The sequence below is a fragment of the Strix uralensis genome, chromosome 4 (genome assembly GCF_047716275.1).
Source record: "Strix uralensis isolate ZFMK-TIS-50842 chromosome 4, bStrUra1, whole genome shotgun sequence".
Classification (NCBI taxonomy): Eukaryota; Metazoa; Chordata; class Aves; order Strigiformes; family Strigidae; genus Strix; species Strix uralensis.
In genome coordinates this window covers 119,396,363-119,415,595 of record NC_133975.1, presented here as the reverse complement: position 1 = coordinate 119,415,595, position 19,233 = coordinate 119,396,363, and the positions used below count along the sequence as shown (strand labels likewise).

General features: G+C 42.3%; 1 protein-coding gene across 4 annotated transcripts in view; it reads right to left on the bottom strand.

Moving 5' to 3' along the window:
- EML1 (EMAP like 1) overlaps positions 1-19,233 on the bottom strand; it is a 107,721-nt gene that overhangs the window by 77,468 nt on the left and 11,020 nt on the right. Inside the window, exon 1 of one of the 4 annotated variants that reach the window (XM_074868764.1) lies at positions 7,756-8,182. The exons of 2 other annotated variants lie outside the window; for them this stretch is intronic. In XM_074868764.1, coding sequence (XP_074724865.1) covers positions 7,756-7,822 — 67 coding nt within the window. In that variant the 5' untranslated portion in view covers positions 7,823-8,182. Of the gene's footprint in view, positions 1-7,755; positions 8,183-19,233 lie in introns of those variants that run through there. One more of the 4 variants, XM_074868767.1, reaches the window with a different exon arrangement.

The following is a 19,233-nucleotide window of genomic DNA, read 5'->3' as shown; positions in this document are numbered from 1 at the left end:
CATGGACATGAACTCCCTTAAATTAAATTTTAAAATTAAATTCAAAATTCAATTGGAACCTAAAAATGATGGCCTGATTTTTCAGATCACTTGAGCATAGTCCTGGCTGTCACTGCCCTATTATTTTGGCCTATATTTGGAAGATGTAAAGCAAAAAGACAGAAGTGCAGACACTGGTTCGAATAAAGACTGGCCTGAGTCTCAGGATATGCTAATGCCTGTCAGGTTTTTATCAGTTTAAATAAAGACCCCATTGCCCCCTGCAGCCCAGCCATCCTCGCCAGACCACCCATCTAGCCGCAGACCTCGCTCACCTCCAAGGAGCCATCCTCTGCCAGCACGCAGTTCATCGGACACTGAGCGGTAGGACCATGTCAGGTAACACATTAAGCCTGACCTGCTTACTTCAGGGTCAGGAGAAGGACCCACCTGCTGGACCCTGCACGCTGTTTAAAGCAGCATCTCCATTTGGGAGATGGAAGGATGCTTTCTAGGCAGCAATAGGTCTGTGTAAAACAGTTTGGGAAGTGCTGGACAGGAAAGGGGAAGGAAGCATCAGAGTGGTAACTGGTTTTAGTAAACATAAAATAAATATGAAACTGTCTGTCAGCATATCTCAGGTTTCAGGATGATTTTTTTAATTTTCCCCAAGGGGAAAAAAAAATTTAAAAGCTGTCCCTAATGCTGCTGACTTCAGGGTACAAAACCTTCCACAGCCTCAGGGAAATTCTAGACACCACTGCCCAGTCATCCCCCACTTGGGTGTTTAGGAGCTGCAGCGGGAAATCTCAAAAACTGTTTCTGTTTGTTGTGTTTTTCACCACAGTTGTAAGAAAAAGAAACAGCTGGTTTTCACGAAATACAAGGTTCTTTTAAAAGTTTTCATTAAAAAATACTTGCCTTGACTAGCTTGAAACAGTGACTGTTTCTCTATGTTTTCTATTTACTTACTGAAATGTGCTTATCTAGTCTGTATCTTAGGAACCTCACAGCTTAAAGCTTAGCTTAGGCTCCCGTTCACACACAATTCTCAGATGATACAAGGCAGTAGCAATGTTTCATATATTGATCTGCAACAGATTATACAAGTTACACTTAAAACCAGAAAATATTTCTTCTTTCCTGTTTTCAGGAAACTTACCTAAGTTTCCAATCAAATAGAGGGTCTATGCTGTTAAGAAATGCAGACTGCTTTTTTCACAATGAAGTGTTTACTTCAGATTTTAAATTGAAAAAGGCAGTATCTAAAAACACGGCTAGAGACCTCCAATACTAGTTTTCAAATTAGTATATTATATTTATTCAATAATCAGTCATGTCAAAGCAAGACAAGAAAATGATGGACCATGTCCGATTTTACTCTTTGGAAGTAATGGAGTGTGGACAATCTCACTTAATTACTTTCCAAGGAATTAATTTAGTGAAATCATGTTAACATATCATTATCCCCACCCCATCTCCCTAAAAAACCTCAGGGAGCTACTTCCACATTTTAATTATGTAATGGACGAACATTTTAAATTGCATTTCATGGAAGACGAGCATCATCCATAGTTCCTTTTGCACTCCCTCTAAGCTTTCACATTTCCTTATGGTTGCCCAATTAGTGTCATTTGTGAACAGCAAGCACTCCACAAAAAAATGTAGTCATTACACCGTTTCATGCAACCTTCCTACTTATTCCCTCACATCTTCCTCAAGATTTTAATGATCAAAAGACAGGTTCTTCATTACAGCTTCGCAAAATTTCTCTTGACAAAAGAACTGCAACATCAACTTTAAAATCTTCATCTTAAATTTCTAAGGAAAGGAGAAACAGGAGGGAAGTCAGGATAAAACCTATTAAAATGTATGTCGCTGAACTGGCATAGTCCCTCACTGCCTCCTCACGTATTCACTTTTTAATAATGTACTTCTAATATAATTTTAATCCTTATTTGAATTGTTTGCTTGTGGTTTAAACTTCAACAAAAAAATCTGAGTTTTGCTATTCCTAATTAGAACTTAAAACACATATTTTATCAGCTCTGTAAAGTACTATTAAATTTTTAAAAACTCCTTGAAGATCAGATAAAGCATGTTTTTCTGCTGAAAGCCCAATGCTTTAATTTGCAATTCTGTATGTTGTTTTATTCATGATAAAATACTTGATACTTGTAGTTTCTCTCCATACTGCTAACACTGACACAGATTCTCTATTGAGGTTTGACTATCACCGAAGGATTCTCTCATGGTCTACATTTTCATTTGTTTTTAAAAGCTTAGTTAAAAAATAAATAAATAAATTCCAGCAATTAATGCAATCCATGACTAAAATGAGCTTTAATAATTCACGATTTGGAAATACATAGCTAATTAAAGGGCAACAAATTCATTTTACTTATATAGTGTCTTATTAAAAATAATAGTTTGAGCCTTAATAGGCTAACAATATATATTGTGAAAGTGTCCATTACACCAAGTTATTTTTATTTCATGTGTACTGATTTATTCTGCATTCAATTACTGCACATACAAAAAATGTGTTTCTGTATGCCACCTGTCCCCTTTATTCCGGGATAGAAGAAAGTAAGTTCTAGAAGCAAGCTGATAAAAAAAAATTTAACTTATATTCTCTATAGCTCAAAAATGTGCGAAACAGACACATAATGTAGAGTCCAATCCAGCATTACATTTAAGAGTTCAACTGTAAGAGCCAGAACAAATCTCAATGAAAGAAAAAATAAGAAAACGCTGTCCAAGCAATTCTGGGTAATAAAATCTTCTACTATCCTATAAAACTGATAGAAGCTTGTCACATGCCACTGTCCTGGAGAGAACAGGTCTAGAAATGAAACATGAGAAAGCCTGGTTTGTCTGTCCATCTGTGTTGATATAGGCTTTTAAGGAAAACAACAAACACGAGTAATGCTATTAACACGTTTGCAACATCTTTTCATACACAGAGTGTGTGAGTCTGCCCACTGAGAACCAAATTAAATCCAATTTTGCTTTGCATTATTCCTAGGAACTGATCACAGGACGACAAATTACAGACTCTTCCAACCCTTCACAGATTTGAGCTAGTGACCTGAAAGCTATAAGGCTCAACTTACCATTGCTCCTTCCCTAATCCATACTATATTGTGCGATTTTGGTCCAGCTGGAGGAAGAAAGTAACTGGTTGTATTTTGGAAGGTTAGAGAGAGGAAGTGTGAGAGTCAAATGGGAAAGAAGAGCCGACTGCCAGAATAATACTGTCCATAAAGGTTTCCTGTTTGTGATGTTCACTTCCTCACCGACAGGGCATTGCTCCACTTTTAGATGCATGAGTTGGAGAGAAAATGTACATATACTTGATTTATTTTCAGGAATGGTGGATAATTACAGAAGCAGGAGATTCGAGCTGGAAATAAACTGACCAAAACTAGTATATGAACTGATTCCCACAATTTACTTTTCATGACTTAAAAGAAATAGTGACTGACAGTTACCAATTACCTATTGCCAGCTATCAATTACCAATTAACTGTCAAAAACCTTAAGAATATGATTTAGTGATTTTGGGGTGAGGGAGGGATTGAAAAGGAACTGTTACTTTTTAAGAGGGTTCTTTTTATTCCTTTTTTTTTTAATAAATGTTAACATAGTTGGTTATCACTTCAAAATTTTCTCGAACTCTGAATTTTTCTACTAGCATTTACACTTCAGGTAATCAGTTAAACAGAACTGTAATTAATATTATGGAATCCCTTCCCAAAGAAATCAATTTCATTAAGAGAATTTGTTTTACACTTTTTACTGCTTTACCCAGATATTCTAAATTTGAAGTCTCTGTTAAGGCATCCGTGGCTGCAGAAACCGCCCTTTGTCATCTCCAATTTTCCCACTATCCAAGTGAAGGACATCAAAGAGTTGCTAGAAGTTGTAAATGAATCAAGGATAAATTCTCTTCCTTCTCTAAGCCCACAGCAGAATTTTGCAGAGCACAGGCATCACAGATTTCACCTTTACATTCTACATGACTAATAATCCTGCCCACAGCCATTAGCACGGTGAAGGCCATATTTATTAGGTCATCGTTACGGCTACAAATGGATAAGAGAACTGTGGTCAGAGGACCCACAGACCTCTGCCCACACGTTACGTGCCTCCCCAACCTGCCTATAATCACTGCTGATCACTCTTGCAGCTCACTAAATCAGCTGGGGGTAAGATGAGCACTGTCTATAATTCCAGTACAGGCTTTGTTCTGTAGTTTCACGTCCAGTGCAGTTCTCTCCATCACTTCTAAGCAGATGCTAAAAACCTCGACACTATTTTGCCTTATCAGTACTCTACCACTTTTACCTTCAGCTTAAATAACATATTACTAACACCCTGATTGACTGTAAATAAACATAATGGCTTTCTACCTAAAAACTACATAAAAGTTACATCAACACCAAGGAAGGTATCTATAACCAGGCACAGTTAATATTACCCAAGCTTTACTCTTCAACATGCAAAATTAACTAACAGCATTCTTTGTTACCTAGAAAGTGAGATGTAAGTTGAGAACTGTCCTTGGACAGGCATTAAGAGGAGTTATTTTAGTGTCTTTCTTAAAAATAAACAAACAGAATAGCCACAGCAACTAGCAAAACATTCTGTGCATCTGAAGAGACTGTCCTCTGAAGAAACAAGAGGAAGATTTCAAACGAATGCGATAAACTCCCACAAAGTAGGTATGTACTTTCCTCTGAGTTTACAACTAAGGAAACTAAGGCAACAAGAATGAAGTAACTTGCCTAAAATCACAATGCAAGCTTGTATTTCTTGCTTTGATGCTATCTCAGACTGACACTTGTGTTCATTAACACGTTTCTCAAACATCAACCCTACCCTTACTGTTCTGTAAAACAGAGTTGAAGAAAGTAGGTGTCTTTGAACTGGCTGTGCTAAATATTTGCCCTAGATTTTAGACATGCAACTCAAAACGAACTTATTTTCCTCACCTATTTCTTCTCTCCCTTCCTTCTCCATTTACTGTACTTTTTACACATTGCAAGCCATCAAAATACGTTACTAAACAACCAGGCAGGCTAGATCTGCCTATGAGTAAAGGAGGGGTGGGGGAAGACCCAAATTCTTCTCCTGAATCCAGAGCCCCTCCTAGAGAGAAATGGAGGCTTGGGGTAAGTTTGCCCTCTTAGTATTCCTTTCTTCTCTGACCAGGCCCTCCAACAGGCAAGATCCTGCTCCCTCATCCCCATCACAACCTCTTGCCAACAACTGCTCCCTTCCTCCCCCATCCCTTCCGCAGCTGCCACCTGCCTCGAGCAGGGAGAAGGGACCCGCAAGTGGGAGAAGCTGCAGTCATTCTTGGGCTCAGGCACTACCCTACAGGTGATCCGCAGTTATTTTTACAGGAGCACAGGCTTTGTATTCAGACCTTTCCAAAGATAAAACACACAGTCTCTTTATCATTTCTTCAGTTCGGGACCATCAGAATATTCCATCACATCTTTACTTGTAAAACTAAAATTAATCCTTTCTTCTATGTTCAGAACAGAAAACCTCACCGCATACAGCAATGATCACTTCAAGTGCTTACCAGCCATTTCTGTATTTCACTTTACCCTATACCATAATCGCATTTTCCTTCACATCACCACTTCTTTGCTCTGTTTGGTTCTTCTTCATGCCTGCCCCACTCCCACCTTCACATCATCTTTCATACTATCCATTATACTTGCAAGAGCTTTCAACTTCCCTGTAAAGCAATTTTCTTTTCCTCTTTCAACCTCAAAACCCTCACTGGCATCCTCCATCTGTATTTTCTTTCCTTGTGTGTCTGATCATCTCAAGCCAGTACTCAAAGGCCTGATTCTCTTGTTCTTCCTCGTCTCATCAAATATAGTTCCACTGAAGACAAACTCATAAAGTCTTCTGAATTCAACCCCTTTCTTTTATAAACACAGAATAATACAAGTTTACAACAGCCGTTGCACTCACTGTCTACAATGAGATGACAGCTAGGCGAGCGATCTTGTCAGTAACACATTCTAGAACATAATACTCGAGGATTAACTAAGATTTTAAAACCTATGTACAGCATAAATACATACAGTTTATTTCCATCACGTATAATAGGTGCTTGGAGATACAAAATCAACATGAGTGACAGTTCTCAGAAATATGCTACTCTGCTTATTCAAACTATTCAGAAAGTGCTGCTACTTCTACTGCTTCCACATGCATGCTACTATCGTGAACACTGTAAAAGCAAAGCCCAGGGATTTTGGTTGGAAGACAGCTTGCTTATAAATGGGTTAGAGTATAAATTTTGAAATATGTTGCTGTATGTTTTCTTTTTTAAAATACTTACAATAAAATATTTGTTAAGTTTAGGCAAAACAGGCATCTGCTATTAGCGTACAACCCCCATACATAGTCATAGTTGTCTCTCCTGAAGAGCTCTGAGAATACAGCATCACCACACAATGCACAGCCCACACGCGCGGCAACTTGTGCCCTGAAAAACTGCTCACACAATCTCAAGGTCCACACGTTATTAAGAGTTTTCTGATAACCCGTCCCCTTCTTGCACCACACCACAAAGAAAATAATGTAAAATTTATCATCCTCATTTCTTCCAAGAGAAGAGGCAGCTATGTTTGATGCAGTTGCTGTCATGAAGCAATTTAGTATGAACCTGACTCTGGCTGTTCAGATAGCAGCGGAAAGCCAGACCACTACTAAAATCTGGAGGAATGAGAGATCCAGAAATCAATTTTCAATGAAATATGAGATTATGAATGCTTGCAATTTTGCTGCTAGAAAGCAATAACTAGAATAAAAATAAGGTCTTTTGAGCTTAAAGTTTACCATGAAGTACTCTTTATAACATTTAGGTTACCAGATTTATTTCCCCCCAAATAACTGTAAACACCAGCCAGCTGAATAATCCCAAATACTGTGCAGGCCAACCTCCAAACACCTCCTCTGAGGATACTGGCTGTTCCTCACCTCCTTCTTCCTTTTTTACGACCTGTCACTGCAGCCCAGCAGCTCCCCTGTCACGCTGCCACCCAGGTGACGCCACCACCCCAATAACCCCTACCTTAAAAAATAACAGAAAGCAGAATCAGCAACTGCAGGCCAACTCCCTGAACTCCGCACAGGCATCTGACACCTAGAAGCTGTCCCTGGCCGGCGCGGAGCCGCCGGGTGGGCTCCCGGGGAGGGAGCGGAGCAGGGCGGGGGGCGGAAGGACACCTGTCCCAGCCGCGCCGCGCGCCCCTGCGCGCCTCGGGGTCACATACGCGCGGTCACAGCTCGGCCGTGTCCACACACATGGATCTATATCCGTATCTATATGCGCGTTGGCACAGGCGCAGCGGGGAGGCGCAGCGGTGGGTGATGGCTCGGGCTGCCCGGGCTGCAGACACGCGCCGTGTCCATACACACACACACCGCCCGCTACACGTACTCCTGTGAGTGAAGGAGGTGCAGAAGTTGCTCACGGAGGCACCCCGGCGCCGAGGACTGGCGGGCTTCCCGCTGCATAACGGGGGAGGCTGAGGGGGGTGAAGTTTCCTCTCTCCTCCTCCTCACCCCGAGTTACGCTGCGGAGCCCGGCGGCCCTGGGCGGCGGGGACGCCGCCGGCAGCCCCAGGCAGGCCCGCTCCCGGCACTGCCTTCCCCGCGCCGGCCTCCGTCTCCCGCCCCGCCGGGGCGCCGGGACCCCGCCGCTCGCCGGGGGCGGCGGCGGGAGGCGGCCCCCGCCCTTACCGTTGCAGAACTGGAGCAGCGAGGAGGTGTCGTAGAGGCTGCTGTAGCTGGAGAAGCCGTCCTCCATCCTGCCGCTGCGCTCCCGGCCTCCCCTCGGCTGTCCCGGCGGCCGCCCGCTGCCTCCTCGCCCACACGCTGAGGAGCGGAGGCGGCTGGGGCCGCGGCGGCCTGCTGCCTGCCTCACTCAGTTGCCATGGCAACCCATTCACTCCGCCACGGCTGGGGCGGCGGCCGCTCCGCTCCGCTCCGCCGCTGAGGCGAGGGGGGAGACCCGCGGGGCGGGGCGGGGCGCCGTGACGGCGCGGCGGCGGCGGCGGCGGCGGCGGCGGGGCGGGCAGCGGAGGCGCTCCCCTCCCCTCCCCGGCCGCGGGGCTGCTCCCCGCTCGGCGGCGGCCGCCCTCCGGCTCTCCGGCGGGCGGCGCAGCCCCCGCCCCGCGGCTCACCGGCGGAGGGGAGATCCCGGCGCCGCGGCGGCGGAGCGCTGTCAGAGCACGGCCGGCGGGATCTCGCGGGAAGGGAGCCGCTGGGCGGGCGGCGGGAGGGCCGGCAGAGCGCAGCCGTGAGGCCCGGGGCACCGCTAGCTCCAGCGGGGAGAGGCGGGGCGGGGGGGAGGACCCCGGGGCGGGAGGGCGAGCGAGGAGCCGCGTCTGTTCGGCAGGCGCGGGGCCGGTGCGGCCATTTCTTCTCAGCGGCCCCGCCGAGCCCCCGCGCCGGGCCAGGCCGCCCCTGCGCCGCCGAAACCCGGCCCTCGTCTGAAAGAGGGGCGAGCCCGGGGTCCCCGTGCCGCGGCGGGGGGCCCTGCCGCCCGCGGGAGCCAGCCAGACGGGTGTCCTGATGGGGTGAGGGGCAGCAGAGCCACCCCCGTCCCTGCGGAGGGAAATATCCGCCGAGTGGCTCGGGGGATTAAGCCAAAAGTACGGCCGCGCAGGGAGCCACGGGTCGGAATCTCTCTGAATTCAAGGCAGAAGTTGCGCGGTAACTGCTGGGGCAGCCTGTCAGCTGGAGAGCGCAGCGCATAGCCTCAGCATCCCTCCTTACTGCGGCAGCACTCGCCGTACTGCTGCTTCGTCAGACGCTCCTCTTGCTTCTTCAGTGAAGCAACAGACTGCGTGTAATTGCACCCTATGTCCTCCACTGGTTTCAGTGGCGATTCAACTGGCTACAACGTAGAGTTGTCAAGATAATATTGTAATTGATGCCCTCTTACAATAACAAAAAAGTAATTTGTTATGCCATTTTATACAGTTCTAACTATTTAGTTTGAAGAATATTATACACTTTTCCAATATAGGATACTAAAATAATTTCAGCTGATTTCGATAATTTTATGTAGGTGTGTCTATAATGTCCATTCACGGTGAGATGAAGGTAGTGATTCAAAACCGGTGGCTAGTAATGTAAACTTGTTTTATACCTTATGGCCTTCAATTTCCATGCTAGCGATGTTTAAGTGTCCAGTGACTGAAACGCATTTTTATTTCAAGCTCGTCAAGGTACACAAGAAGAATAGTGCATTGCATATCTATAACACCTCTCCTCTTGAAAAATGCCAAAGCACTTAGTAAAACAAAACGTGTCCTCAGGTCTCAGTCCTTTCAGGAGCTTTTTGCAGGGCAGTTCCGTCATGTGGATCCATTTACGTGCGTGGGATAGCTATATATGAGTCTTTTCACCAACCACTAAACCATGGTAGTGCTAACGCAAAAATATGCTGAAAAATTAGGCAGAGATATCAGTTCCATATTAAAGCAGAGTGAAAAGTGCTCCCTCATGAATTGCCAGTGCCAATATCGGTAGAGTTAAAGTCATCTTCAACACAAGTACTTACCCAGCCTGATAACCTGACAAAAACAACTGCATTTTGTAGCTGTGGGCTATAAAATAACAGAAATTTATGGTAGTTTAAGTATATAAAAAACCCAAAAAAGCATGGAAGAGAAAATTACTTCAAAAATACTGAAGACAATAGATTTTCTTAATGTTTTAAATGAGCCATGATTCTTTCTCATCTTTAAAATTAACACAGAGCCCTTAGGTTTTCTCAGGACCTTTTCATGCATAGGCCATTAAACTTCTCAGTGATGTCAATCTGTTCTAAAAAAGTCAACACACAGAAACACATATGCATGGGATTTTTGGCAGACAAGTTACAATAATAGAAAAATTAAGCTCATTTTTAATACAAACTTTAATTAAGAATTTCCTTCATTTTAAAATACTATTGCCATGATTAGGTTATTATTTTTGAGGTTGAGAAGTGTTTTAATATGCTAATTTTTCACCAGCTAGAGACAGTTACCGCACAAGTAGTGTGTTCGCCATTAAATGTCAATGTTAGCTTAACCTATACCTCCTTCAGATGTGCAAGTTTTGGCAAATAAATCTATGGAATCTATGCTATCTATTATGTCCGTACTAAAAAATGTGGGGTCAGTGAGAGTGCTACAAACATAAGCGAAATAAATGCCCAGTAACTTTTACATCTGCCAAAGCAGGAGAAAGGACAAAAAAGGGGCAATGCAGCTCCATTTCAGAGAGCAGAAATTAGAAGTCACTTAGAAACTCAAATCTAAACCTGATCTGAACATGGCATCGTTAAAGGAAGATGCAACATCTGAAACCTTACAACAGACTGCCCACCAAAATTAGTTGTGAAGGTGTCAGTGAAGCCTATGAGCTCACCATAGTGCAAATCAGCTCAGTGATGTGACACAAAATAATCTCAGCTCCAGTTTCTAGACGCTGGTATGATGCCATTATATTCTGAAGGCAAGGGTTAGGAAAGGAAAACAGTTTCATAATTTCATTGAAAAGATTTTGAGACCTGTTACAATCTTATTACACTAAACTACACCACAAGGCGCAAAATGAAAAAGAAATTCTGTCTGGCTGTGGGAACAATGGGACAGTGGATCTGAACAATGCACTAATGTGTCTCTGGGAATTCTGCTGGTACGGTGAAACAATGAAAACACTTTATTGTCCATTTTTCAGTAAACTATAACTTTAATCATTTGTACAGATAAAAGCTAGTGCATCGGAAAATGGGAAATCATATAGATGGGGAGGTGGCATCCTGAGCAGTGTAGTGGGACTGATGTATCTGGAGGGGAGTTGTTGCTGTATGTTTGTGCACACTCATTGCAGGCGGTGTCAGAACCTGTATGATGTCACATTTTTGAAAGCTGTATTTTGTAACTAATGATTTAAGTTTCATTTGTATTGAGTAATGTAAGACAAATGACTATTTGCTAAGTGAGAACAAGAGAGCTTTTACCCATCCCTAGATGAATTTTCAGGAGTTAATACTCTAATTTTAGACAAAGAATCCTTGCTTTCACTCCCTTTTAGTAGGCTATAGTCAAATAATCTTGATGTTTATGTATTCCTGTTCCTTTTTTATTTCTATTTCTATTGGATTACTAATAAATACAAAAAAATACCCTATGGCAGTTTCATATCAGAAGTATTGTAGTTCATAACTCTCAACACCGTAGAATTGTAGAGTATTATAATATGATTTTGTAGCTAATGCTACTTTTGAGTCGAGTGAGCTGTCCCAGTCACCATGTCAATATGAAACAAAGAAATCTAAGTTACAGTATCCTCTCAAAATCCACTAAAATAGCAGACACTGATTATATAAATATTATCTCTGTACTGTTTATATTTAGCAATGTTGAGAGAAAAAGCCCAATACAAGCATGTTTCACCTGGCCGGCAGAGAAGGACTTTTGAAGAGGGATTTTCCCTTCTGGGTCATTTCAGTGGCTCTGTCACTGGACAGTGTCAGGCTGTTCTCACCATTTGGTGATGGCTTGGACAATCTGTCCTTCATACTTGACACCTGGGTCTGCGCTGAACACCATTGCCTCCAGCGGGCTTGTTTGGGGAGTGCGATGATGGTGCTTGGTAAGGGAAGGATGTTGAGATTTGGGTGTCAGTGGCAAAGCCTGCTGTGCAGAGCTGCTGGTGGCAGCGGGTGTGCTGGGCCCACCTTTGCAGAGTTTACAGGAGGTGAAGGCTTGTTTCACCACAGAGGCTGGAAGGCTCTTTCAGGTTGGTGCAATGCATGTCTGCTGAACATGTTGTGAAAGCTTCAACGGCCACTGTGCACACTGAACATATTTTGTAACTAGAGTAATCTTCATTGGGCAAAGCATCTAGCACCATCAGCAAATGTGCTAGTTTTGCTAATATTTATCAGTGGATATAATTATGGCATCTATTTTACCATGACTAACTTTTGAAGAGCCCCTCAAGCTCTTTAGCAACCATTTCATAGGTCACGTTTACTGCAGCATGATCAAAGGGAGCTGAGCTCAATTCTGCAGCTCACTTTGTTTCCATTTAAGACATAAGAGTCCATTTCACCATTTACAGTCTTACTTAATGCAGCAGTCAGTTTCTGCTTGAGCCTGGAAGGTTTTAAATTGCGTGTTTGTTCAAGTTTTGCTTTTCTTCTGAGTCACAGGTTTTATCCATTAAAAAACTGAAGCACTGCAACACTTGGTGCCTGGACCCAGACTACAATCCAAAACACAAGGTACCACGTGTGTGCTTCTCCCTGAATCATCTATCACTCATTCAAAACAGAAAAAACAGGCATCTCTGCCAGTGGTTCATCACCAGCACTGGGAGTCAGGTGGTCCGAAAGCTGGCATCGGAGCCCAGACCTCCTTCCACTGGCACGGTGCTGTGCCTCAGCGTTGGAGGACGTGGTGCTTCGGCAGGAGCCACCATGCCCAGCAGCAGCCGCAATGCCCAGCAGCAGCCGCAATGCCCAGCAGCAGCAGCACCAGCTGCAGCTGCAAGGTATACACCACAGGAGCCCTGGGGAAGGGAAAGCCAGCGCCTGGGTTTTAGGCACTCACAGGATGGGATCAGCATTTAGCAGAGAGCGGCTCTGAGGTTAAATTTTGGATTTAGCTGCCTAAAGTCTGCTGAAATCCCAATTTAGACAGTTGGGGGTTTTTTTTTGTTTTATTTTTTGCTTTTCTTTGGGTTTTTTTGGTTTGCCCTTTCTCTCCAGTGAGCAGCACCAGAGATTGGGCTTTTTAAGAGAATTTCATGCAGTGAATAAATTGTCTTCATTCTTCAGAAGTGGCTTTTCCTCACTGCTAGACTATCTCCAGATATTAGAGTGGGATTCTCTCTCAGGGTCCTATCATAGGCTCAAATAAGGATTTCCTCTCCTACTGTGGTGTAGGAAAGGAAGAAGTGCCTTGCCGCCCAGTCTCCTTTGTGAAAACACTTCAACCGCTGGAATAATCGTTCATTCTAAATAGCAGGACTCCAGCGTTTCAACCACAGCAGGGGTCTTCATGAATGTCACTACAAAGCACACTTCATGCATGTGGGAAAGATGGGGTATAAGGGGAGGATCACCATTATGCCAGCACAGTCTGAGCGCATTAAAAATACAATATAACAAATGTGGGATGAAACCATCAAAGGTATGCATGTTTTACAATCCAAATGAAAATATGTTGCAATATGTCTGTATACATCATGTTGTTTCAAATGACATATATTGCAATTGTGGAATTTTCCCCATAATTAAAAATAATATTCTTAATCATACTGCCCAGGAAAAAAAATATTGCTTTGCAGATTGATTATTTTGTAAATACAAAGAGAAGGCTTTGAAGATGAAAAGAATAATGCTTTGCACACCTCTGACTCTTCCCATTCAAAGACGGGAGGCTGCTTAGCAAACAGTGGTGCTTTCAGACTTGCACCACCTTTTTGAACTAAATGTCTTTATTTTACTTATTTGAAAAATGAGAGGGAAAACATGACACAGTCAAAGTCATGCCAGGAATTCAGTGACAAAACCTAAACCAGAATAACTACCAGTTGAGCGCATTAGCCATTAGACTACCCTGCCTGCAAACACTGAAGATATTACTTGTATGGTTTATTATGAAATGCTTTCAAGCATAGTGCCTATAGCAGACATACTCTTATTTTTGTAAGGTCCCCTAACAAGTTGTGTTCAACACACATCACTGTATGTAATGGCCAACTGCAATCTTGTTATATCCACAGATACAACATTATGATACTAAACTGATGAGAAGAAAGTACACTACAGATACACAGCTCCTTTTCTGCCTTCTGTGCGATTTGTGCTGATGGGAACAGCATTTCTGAGACATTAATACTCTGAGAGATTGATGTGAAGAGACGCAATGATGGATGGCATCATATGAGGAAATAATCCATCCGCTCTTCAGAATTACTCCTTAAAAGTTTTCAATCGTAGCTCAGCTCTGCAACCCTTCATTTGGTGGCTTCAGCCCTCAATAGAGGCTGAAAGCTTACACTAGCAGAGCTCTCTGAGGCGTATGTGTTCAGGGGCACGAATCCTACCTCCTGTGAGAGTGGCTTCTCTCGTTTCAGGTACAATAGCTTTGGCACAGGTTCACCAGTTCACCAGCCGGGTCACAGGAGGGTCATCCCTACAGGTCTATGTCACTCCCCACAGGGAATTCCCTCCCAGCAGAAGGACCTTTCCTGCACCCCTTGAGACCTTGGGGAGCCCCGGGCATGTAGCTATTGAGAAATGTTTTCAGAGAGTATGAAAAAGAGATGCTTTTGTGTGGCTAGCCCCACATCGATGCTCCTCCTGCACATGGCTGAGGTCACTGATTTTGTTTTAATTTTTATGTTATGGTTATAAAGATGTTTCTGTGACAATAAATATTCCAGAGGTCTATTTTATGCATATATTTAAGTTGTATTTTGTTACAATTTAATATCTGGTTTATACAAAGCCACAACAATATAAATCTATGCCTTCTGAATTATATTAGAGAAGAATAAGACTAGACCAAGCTATAATGTGGATATATTTTTTTTTAAATGGTACTTAAATAACAGCATAGCAAATTGATCATTTAAGGTATACACAAAAACTTCCATTTTTAAACAAAGTGGTACTAAAATAATAATTCTGCTCAGTTTTTTAGAATGAGCATTTTAATTTGACTAGCAATTTACAAGAATGTGTAAAACCCACAAGTAGAGGACAAAGTATATGTCCAAAGGATGTATGTCAGCTACACTGTGAGAGAGAAGTGTCTCTCCTCTGCAAACAGATACCCACAGTGCCTGTGAACAGAGGGAGGTATCTCAGCACTATATCTTACATTTCCCAGACAGTAGGATGATGTTTTAAACTTGTGCCTTATCAGAACTGATATTCATAATTCCCCATCTTCCCATGTCAGTGTTTCACTGTTTTCAGGATCCAGCACAATTAAGGACATCTCATGGGAACTGATGTGTACTAGGAAAATTTACTGTCGGCCATGTAAATAATAAAGCATGCATAAAAATGTATGTGTAAGATGAAGCACCACATGTGTTCAATATATTGTTAGAAAGGGCTAGCCAATCTCATTTATGTCACTTTCTACATTTGCAATAAGAGAGAAAATTGGTAATTTATGTTACTGGAAATTTGCCCAGATACAGAAAACGAACTATGGCAAGCGTCTTCTGAGAGGTAGTTGGAAAAAATACTGCATTTCTTCTAGTGATTTCATATGTTATGCTTGCTTTTAGTGAGGGGTTTATTGGGAAAGCTAATTTGCGCTACTAATCAAGTCATAGAAAGTAGCTGGGGAGAGTTTACCTGTAATCTTAACTCCTGTCATCACGTATGCCCGTTTACTGCCTCAACTAACCTAGCTTCATGTTTTACTTATCCATCTCCTGTATCTTTCATCAGGTACAGTATTAATTACACCAAAAGAGGTAGGAGAAGAAGGAACAGTATTCCATTTGTACAGTGTGGGTTATTTCTGCAGGGGACAATAGAAACTCCACTGGTTCAAACTCATTGAATTTCCATGAGATTTTCCCAAGCGGGTGGTGGAGCAGGAGAGTGGAAGACAGAATGACCTACAAGTAATAGGCAGGAAATTCAGCTCCCTACGCTCGCAGATTCCTTTGATATCTGCCAGAGCCCAAGGCCACCTACATTGACACCTTCATCCCTCCATGGCTTTTGCTGCCTCAGCCCATTTCTACTTTCCCAGTACAAGATCCCAAGACGCAACCCGGGGATGGAAGAAAACAGTTAAATCACCACTAACTTAAACTTGACTGGCTCAAGAAAAAAGCAATAGAGAACAATCCTTTCCTACAGTTTTCAACATTACTTTACACTAATTTCCAGCATGGACTGTAGCTTTTATTTTTGTGGATAACTATAGTTTTGTTTTGAATTAAACTTTATTATTTAATTTGGAACAAAATTTGATTTGGAATAAACTTTTTTGTTCTGGCCTGTGCAATCACTCAAGGCCCACAATGTCATCAAAGCAATTTTGTGTTACATGTGTTTTTTCTTTCTACAGATTCATAAGTGTATCCAGAAATTTAGATAAATTCTACTTTTCATCTCATTTTGACATATAAAACTTAAGAAATAAAATGTGGTTGAACCAAAGAAACCTTCATTGAATTGTCCAGGAACATGAATAGACAGCGGGGTTTAAATTTCAGGATCAGGTCCATACAGTAATAAAATATTTGGCTGTTGGGGAAAGAATGCTGGTTGTTCTTAAAACACCTCTGCCAGCCAGTGCAAGGTGTAGAATTACTAATCCTCCTCAGGGGAAGCCATGCGTGGCATTCTTCTCTTTGGTGGTGGCATTCAAGGGAGTCCTAGACAGAGGAAAAAGTAATAGGGGCAATAATGACAGTCTCTGAATGAAGCCCTGAGAAATACCCCAGGCCCTGCCGCCTGGCTGCCAGCCATCCAAGCATGAAGAACAATTGTGCATTTGTTTCAGATACCAAGTCACCTAATTTTAAAAACGCTTCCTGATGCAGGCCTTTAATTCTTAAGTATTTCACCACCTGATGTTTCTCTCTCCAACTTTCAAAGGAAGAGAAAACCAGAGCTACAGATAAGAGAAAGGAGGGAAACTAAAAGGGTTTTGTCATTAGCGCAGTCATAATTCAAGAAAAAAAGGGCAAGAAGAGAATTTGTTTTCAACTTTTTGATGCCCGATAACCCCTCCTTGTCCCACTACTTTCCGACAGAATAAATGCTGGAATAAAGAATAGAATGAATCTCAAAAGAAAAATATGTATTGTGTGCCATAAATTATACAAGCAGATGCAGCCATGAACGAAAGAATTAAGAACATAAAACCCCTGCAGCGTGCACTGGCTGATGAAGGGCTGGAGGTTGCCAAGGGACACTGCGTGACCATCGTGCAGTCCAAGCTAGGATCTTGCTCTAAACATCAGACTGCAGCCCTGTCATGCAGGGGCTTGCTGCCTTTTCCTTTACATTCTTCCGCTTAAACAGCTCTTTTACATATCATTAGCTGTTTAATGAATGTTTTGACCATAACCAGCTTGTGGTATATTTTACAGATGTCTGAGAAATCTTGCACCAAAGAATTTTGCATCTTTTCCCCAAACCATCCCTTCAGACAAATATTCCTACATGAAGGTGAATGAATCCCCTAGACTAAGGGATGGGTAGAACAGGACAAGGGCCAAGTCTTCAGCAGCTGTAACCTTGCAGAGCACTATCAGTTTCAGCTGAAGTCTTGATTTCATTACTTTTTATTTGTCAGAAAAAGTGTTATATAGCTTTATGGTGCTATATGCAGAAATAATTACACATAACCTAGCTAGCTGCTTAATGCTCATCAGACACTTCAACTAAACATTTTTTTGGCAAAGTCAAAACTCTGGATACAGATTTTTCAGATTTGCACATCTATAATATCTCCCCATTCCTTCATGACATCTTTTATTTCAAGACAACAGCAGCTATTTTCTTATTCAGCAATCATTTCAGAAGGGAAAAAAAGCTTAGCAATATTGATGCAATTTAGTGTCATACAACCAATTAAGAAAAAAATGCATTTCAAAGAAGGTGATGATGTTCATTTCATATCAGTAAGATGTTTTAAAGAAAACCTGTACAAGACTGTATAAAAGGATATTTTGCCAATTTCACTCTTTTAAATGTCATTTGGTGACCATCCAAGAGTAAGGAGTAAATAATACTTTATGCTGGAAAAGAATACATGTGACTCATGATTTTCAGCTGTCACACATGTGAACTTGTGGAAAATGATGCAATTAGAGACCAGAAGCAGAGCAAAATATCTGTTTACATTCAGCTCTGCCAAGCAGATCAGAACTGCTGGAGGACTGCAGAAAAAACGTCCTTTTCTCTCTTGCTCATGTCCTCCATGGGCTGTGTCCTGCTCAGAGCTATATCGTATTCAAGCCATACAATTAGGGGACAGTCTTGATATGATTTAGCATTTTGTACTTTTTCCGTTCATCTGATGAAGTGTGAGTGTTTGCTTTGTCATTCATTCACCATTTCCTTCCATGTGAAATTAGGAAATATGGCATTTGAAGACTGAAACCCAGGGTTTTTCCATCCCTGCATGTTTTCCCTTGGAGATCAGAAATTCAAGTTATCCCAATGTAGAGGAAGGAGAGGAAATGTAGTAATAAAGTCCCTGGCTTCGTCACAAGCCCCTTACTGACCTGACCAGAAGAAAGTGTATGGAAAGAGATTGAACTATTCAGGGTAAGTATAGATGAACATCAAAAGTACGTTGAGGTAAAATCAGAAAGCCAAAAGCACAAAATAAGATACAAGCAGGGACAGTGAGGTAACAAGATGTCATTCTACAAATGCATATGAAGAAGGCCAAGAGAGTGGTGGTCCACTACTCAGGGGTGCAAGACAATAATTGACAGATGACATGGGGAAGGTGCAAGTGATTAATGACTTTTTTTGTATGTGTCTTCATTAAAGCTGTATTTCAACAAACATGTTAAGCCAGTGCTGTTGCCAAAAAATGTAGTTACACCCTGGCTGCCCCAGTCCGTTCCCACCTCATCACTGCCTTCCTGCATCCCACTGCCACAGTGATTTGTAAGGGTGTGCAGGAATCTGGACGGGGAAACTGATCCAGCTGAAAATTAACCTAGTAAATAGATGATTGTTACTAGGATCAATCAGGTTTTGATTCATGTCATGGCTGTACTCTATTCAGATAATTTTTTTCAAATTATCTAGACTTAATAACTTCATCCAATGATGCTTAATGGGATGGGTTGCTACTGACTCTGAGTGACTAGATGTAGAGGGTGTCAGAGGATAAGAAATAGGAAAGCATGATGCCTGTCATTAAAATGGGGAAAAAAGGAGCTAGGAGATTATTGATCAGTCTGATTAAGTTCAGTGCCTGCCTCAAAATCTAGCATTTTTTAAACAATTTTTAAGTGCCTAGAAGATAAGGAGGAAGTGGGTAGCATCCAGCTTTAGTTCCCACTCAGCTTTAGTTGTAAGAACAAAGTCTGTCAAACCAGTCTAGTTCTTTCTATAACTGTATTGTGCTGTGGAGAGGGGAAGGGCAGTTGGTGTCATATAACTCAACTTCAGTAAGGTTTTTTGCACACTCATGACACTCATAAGCA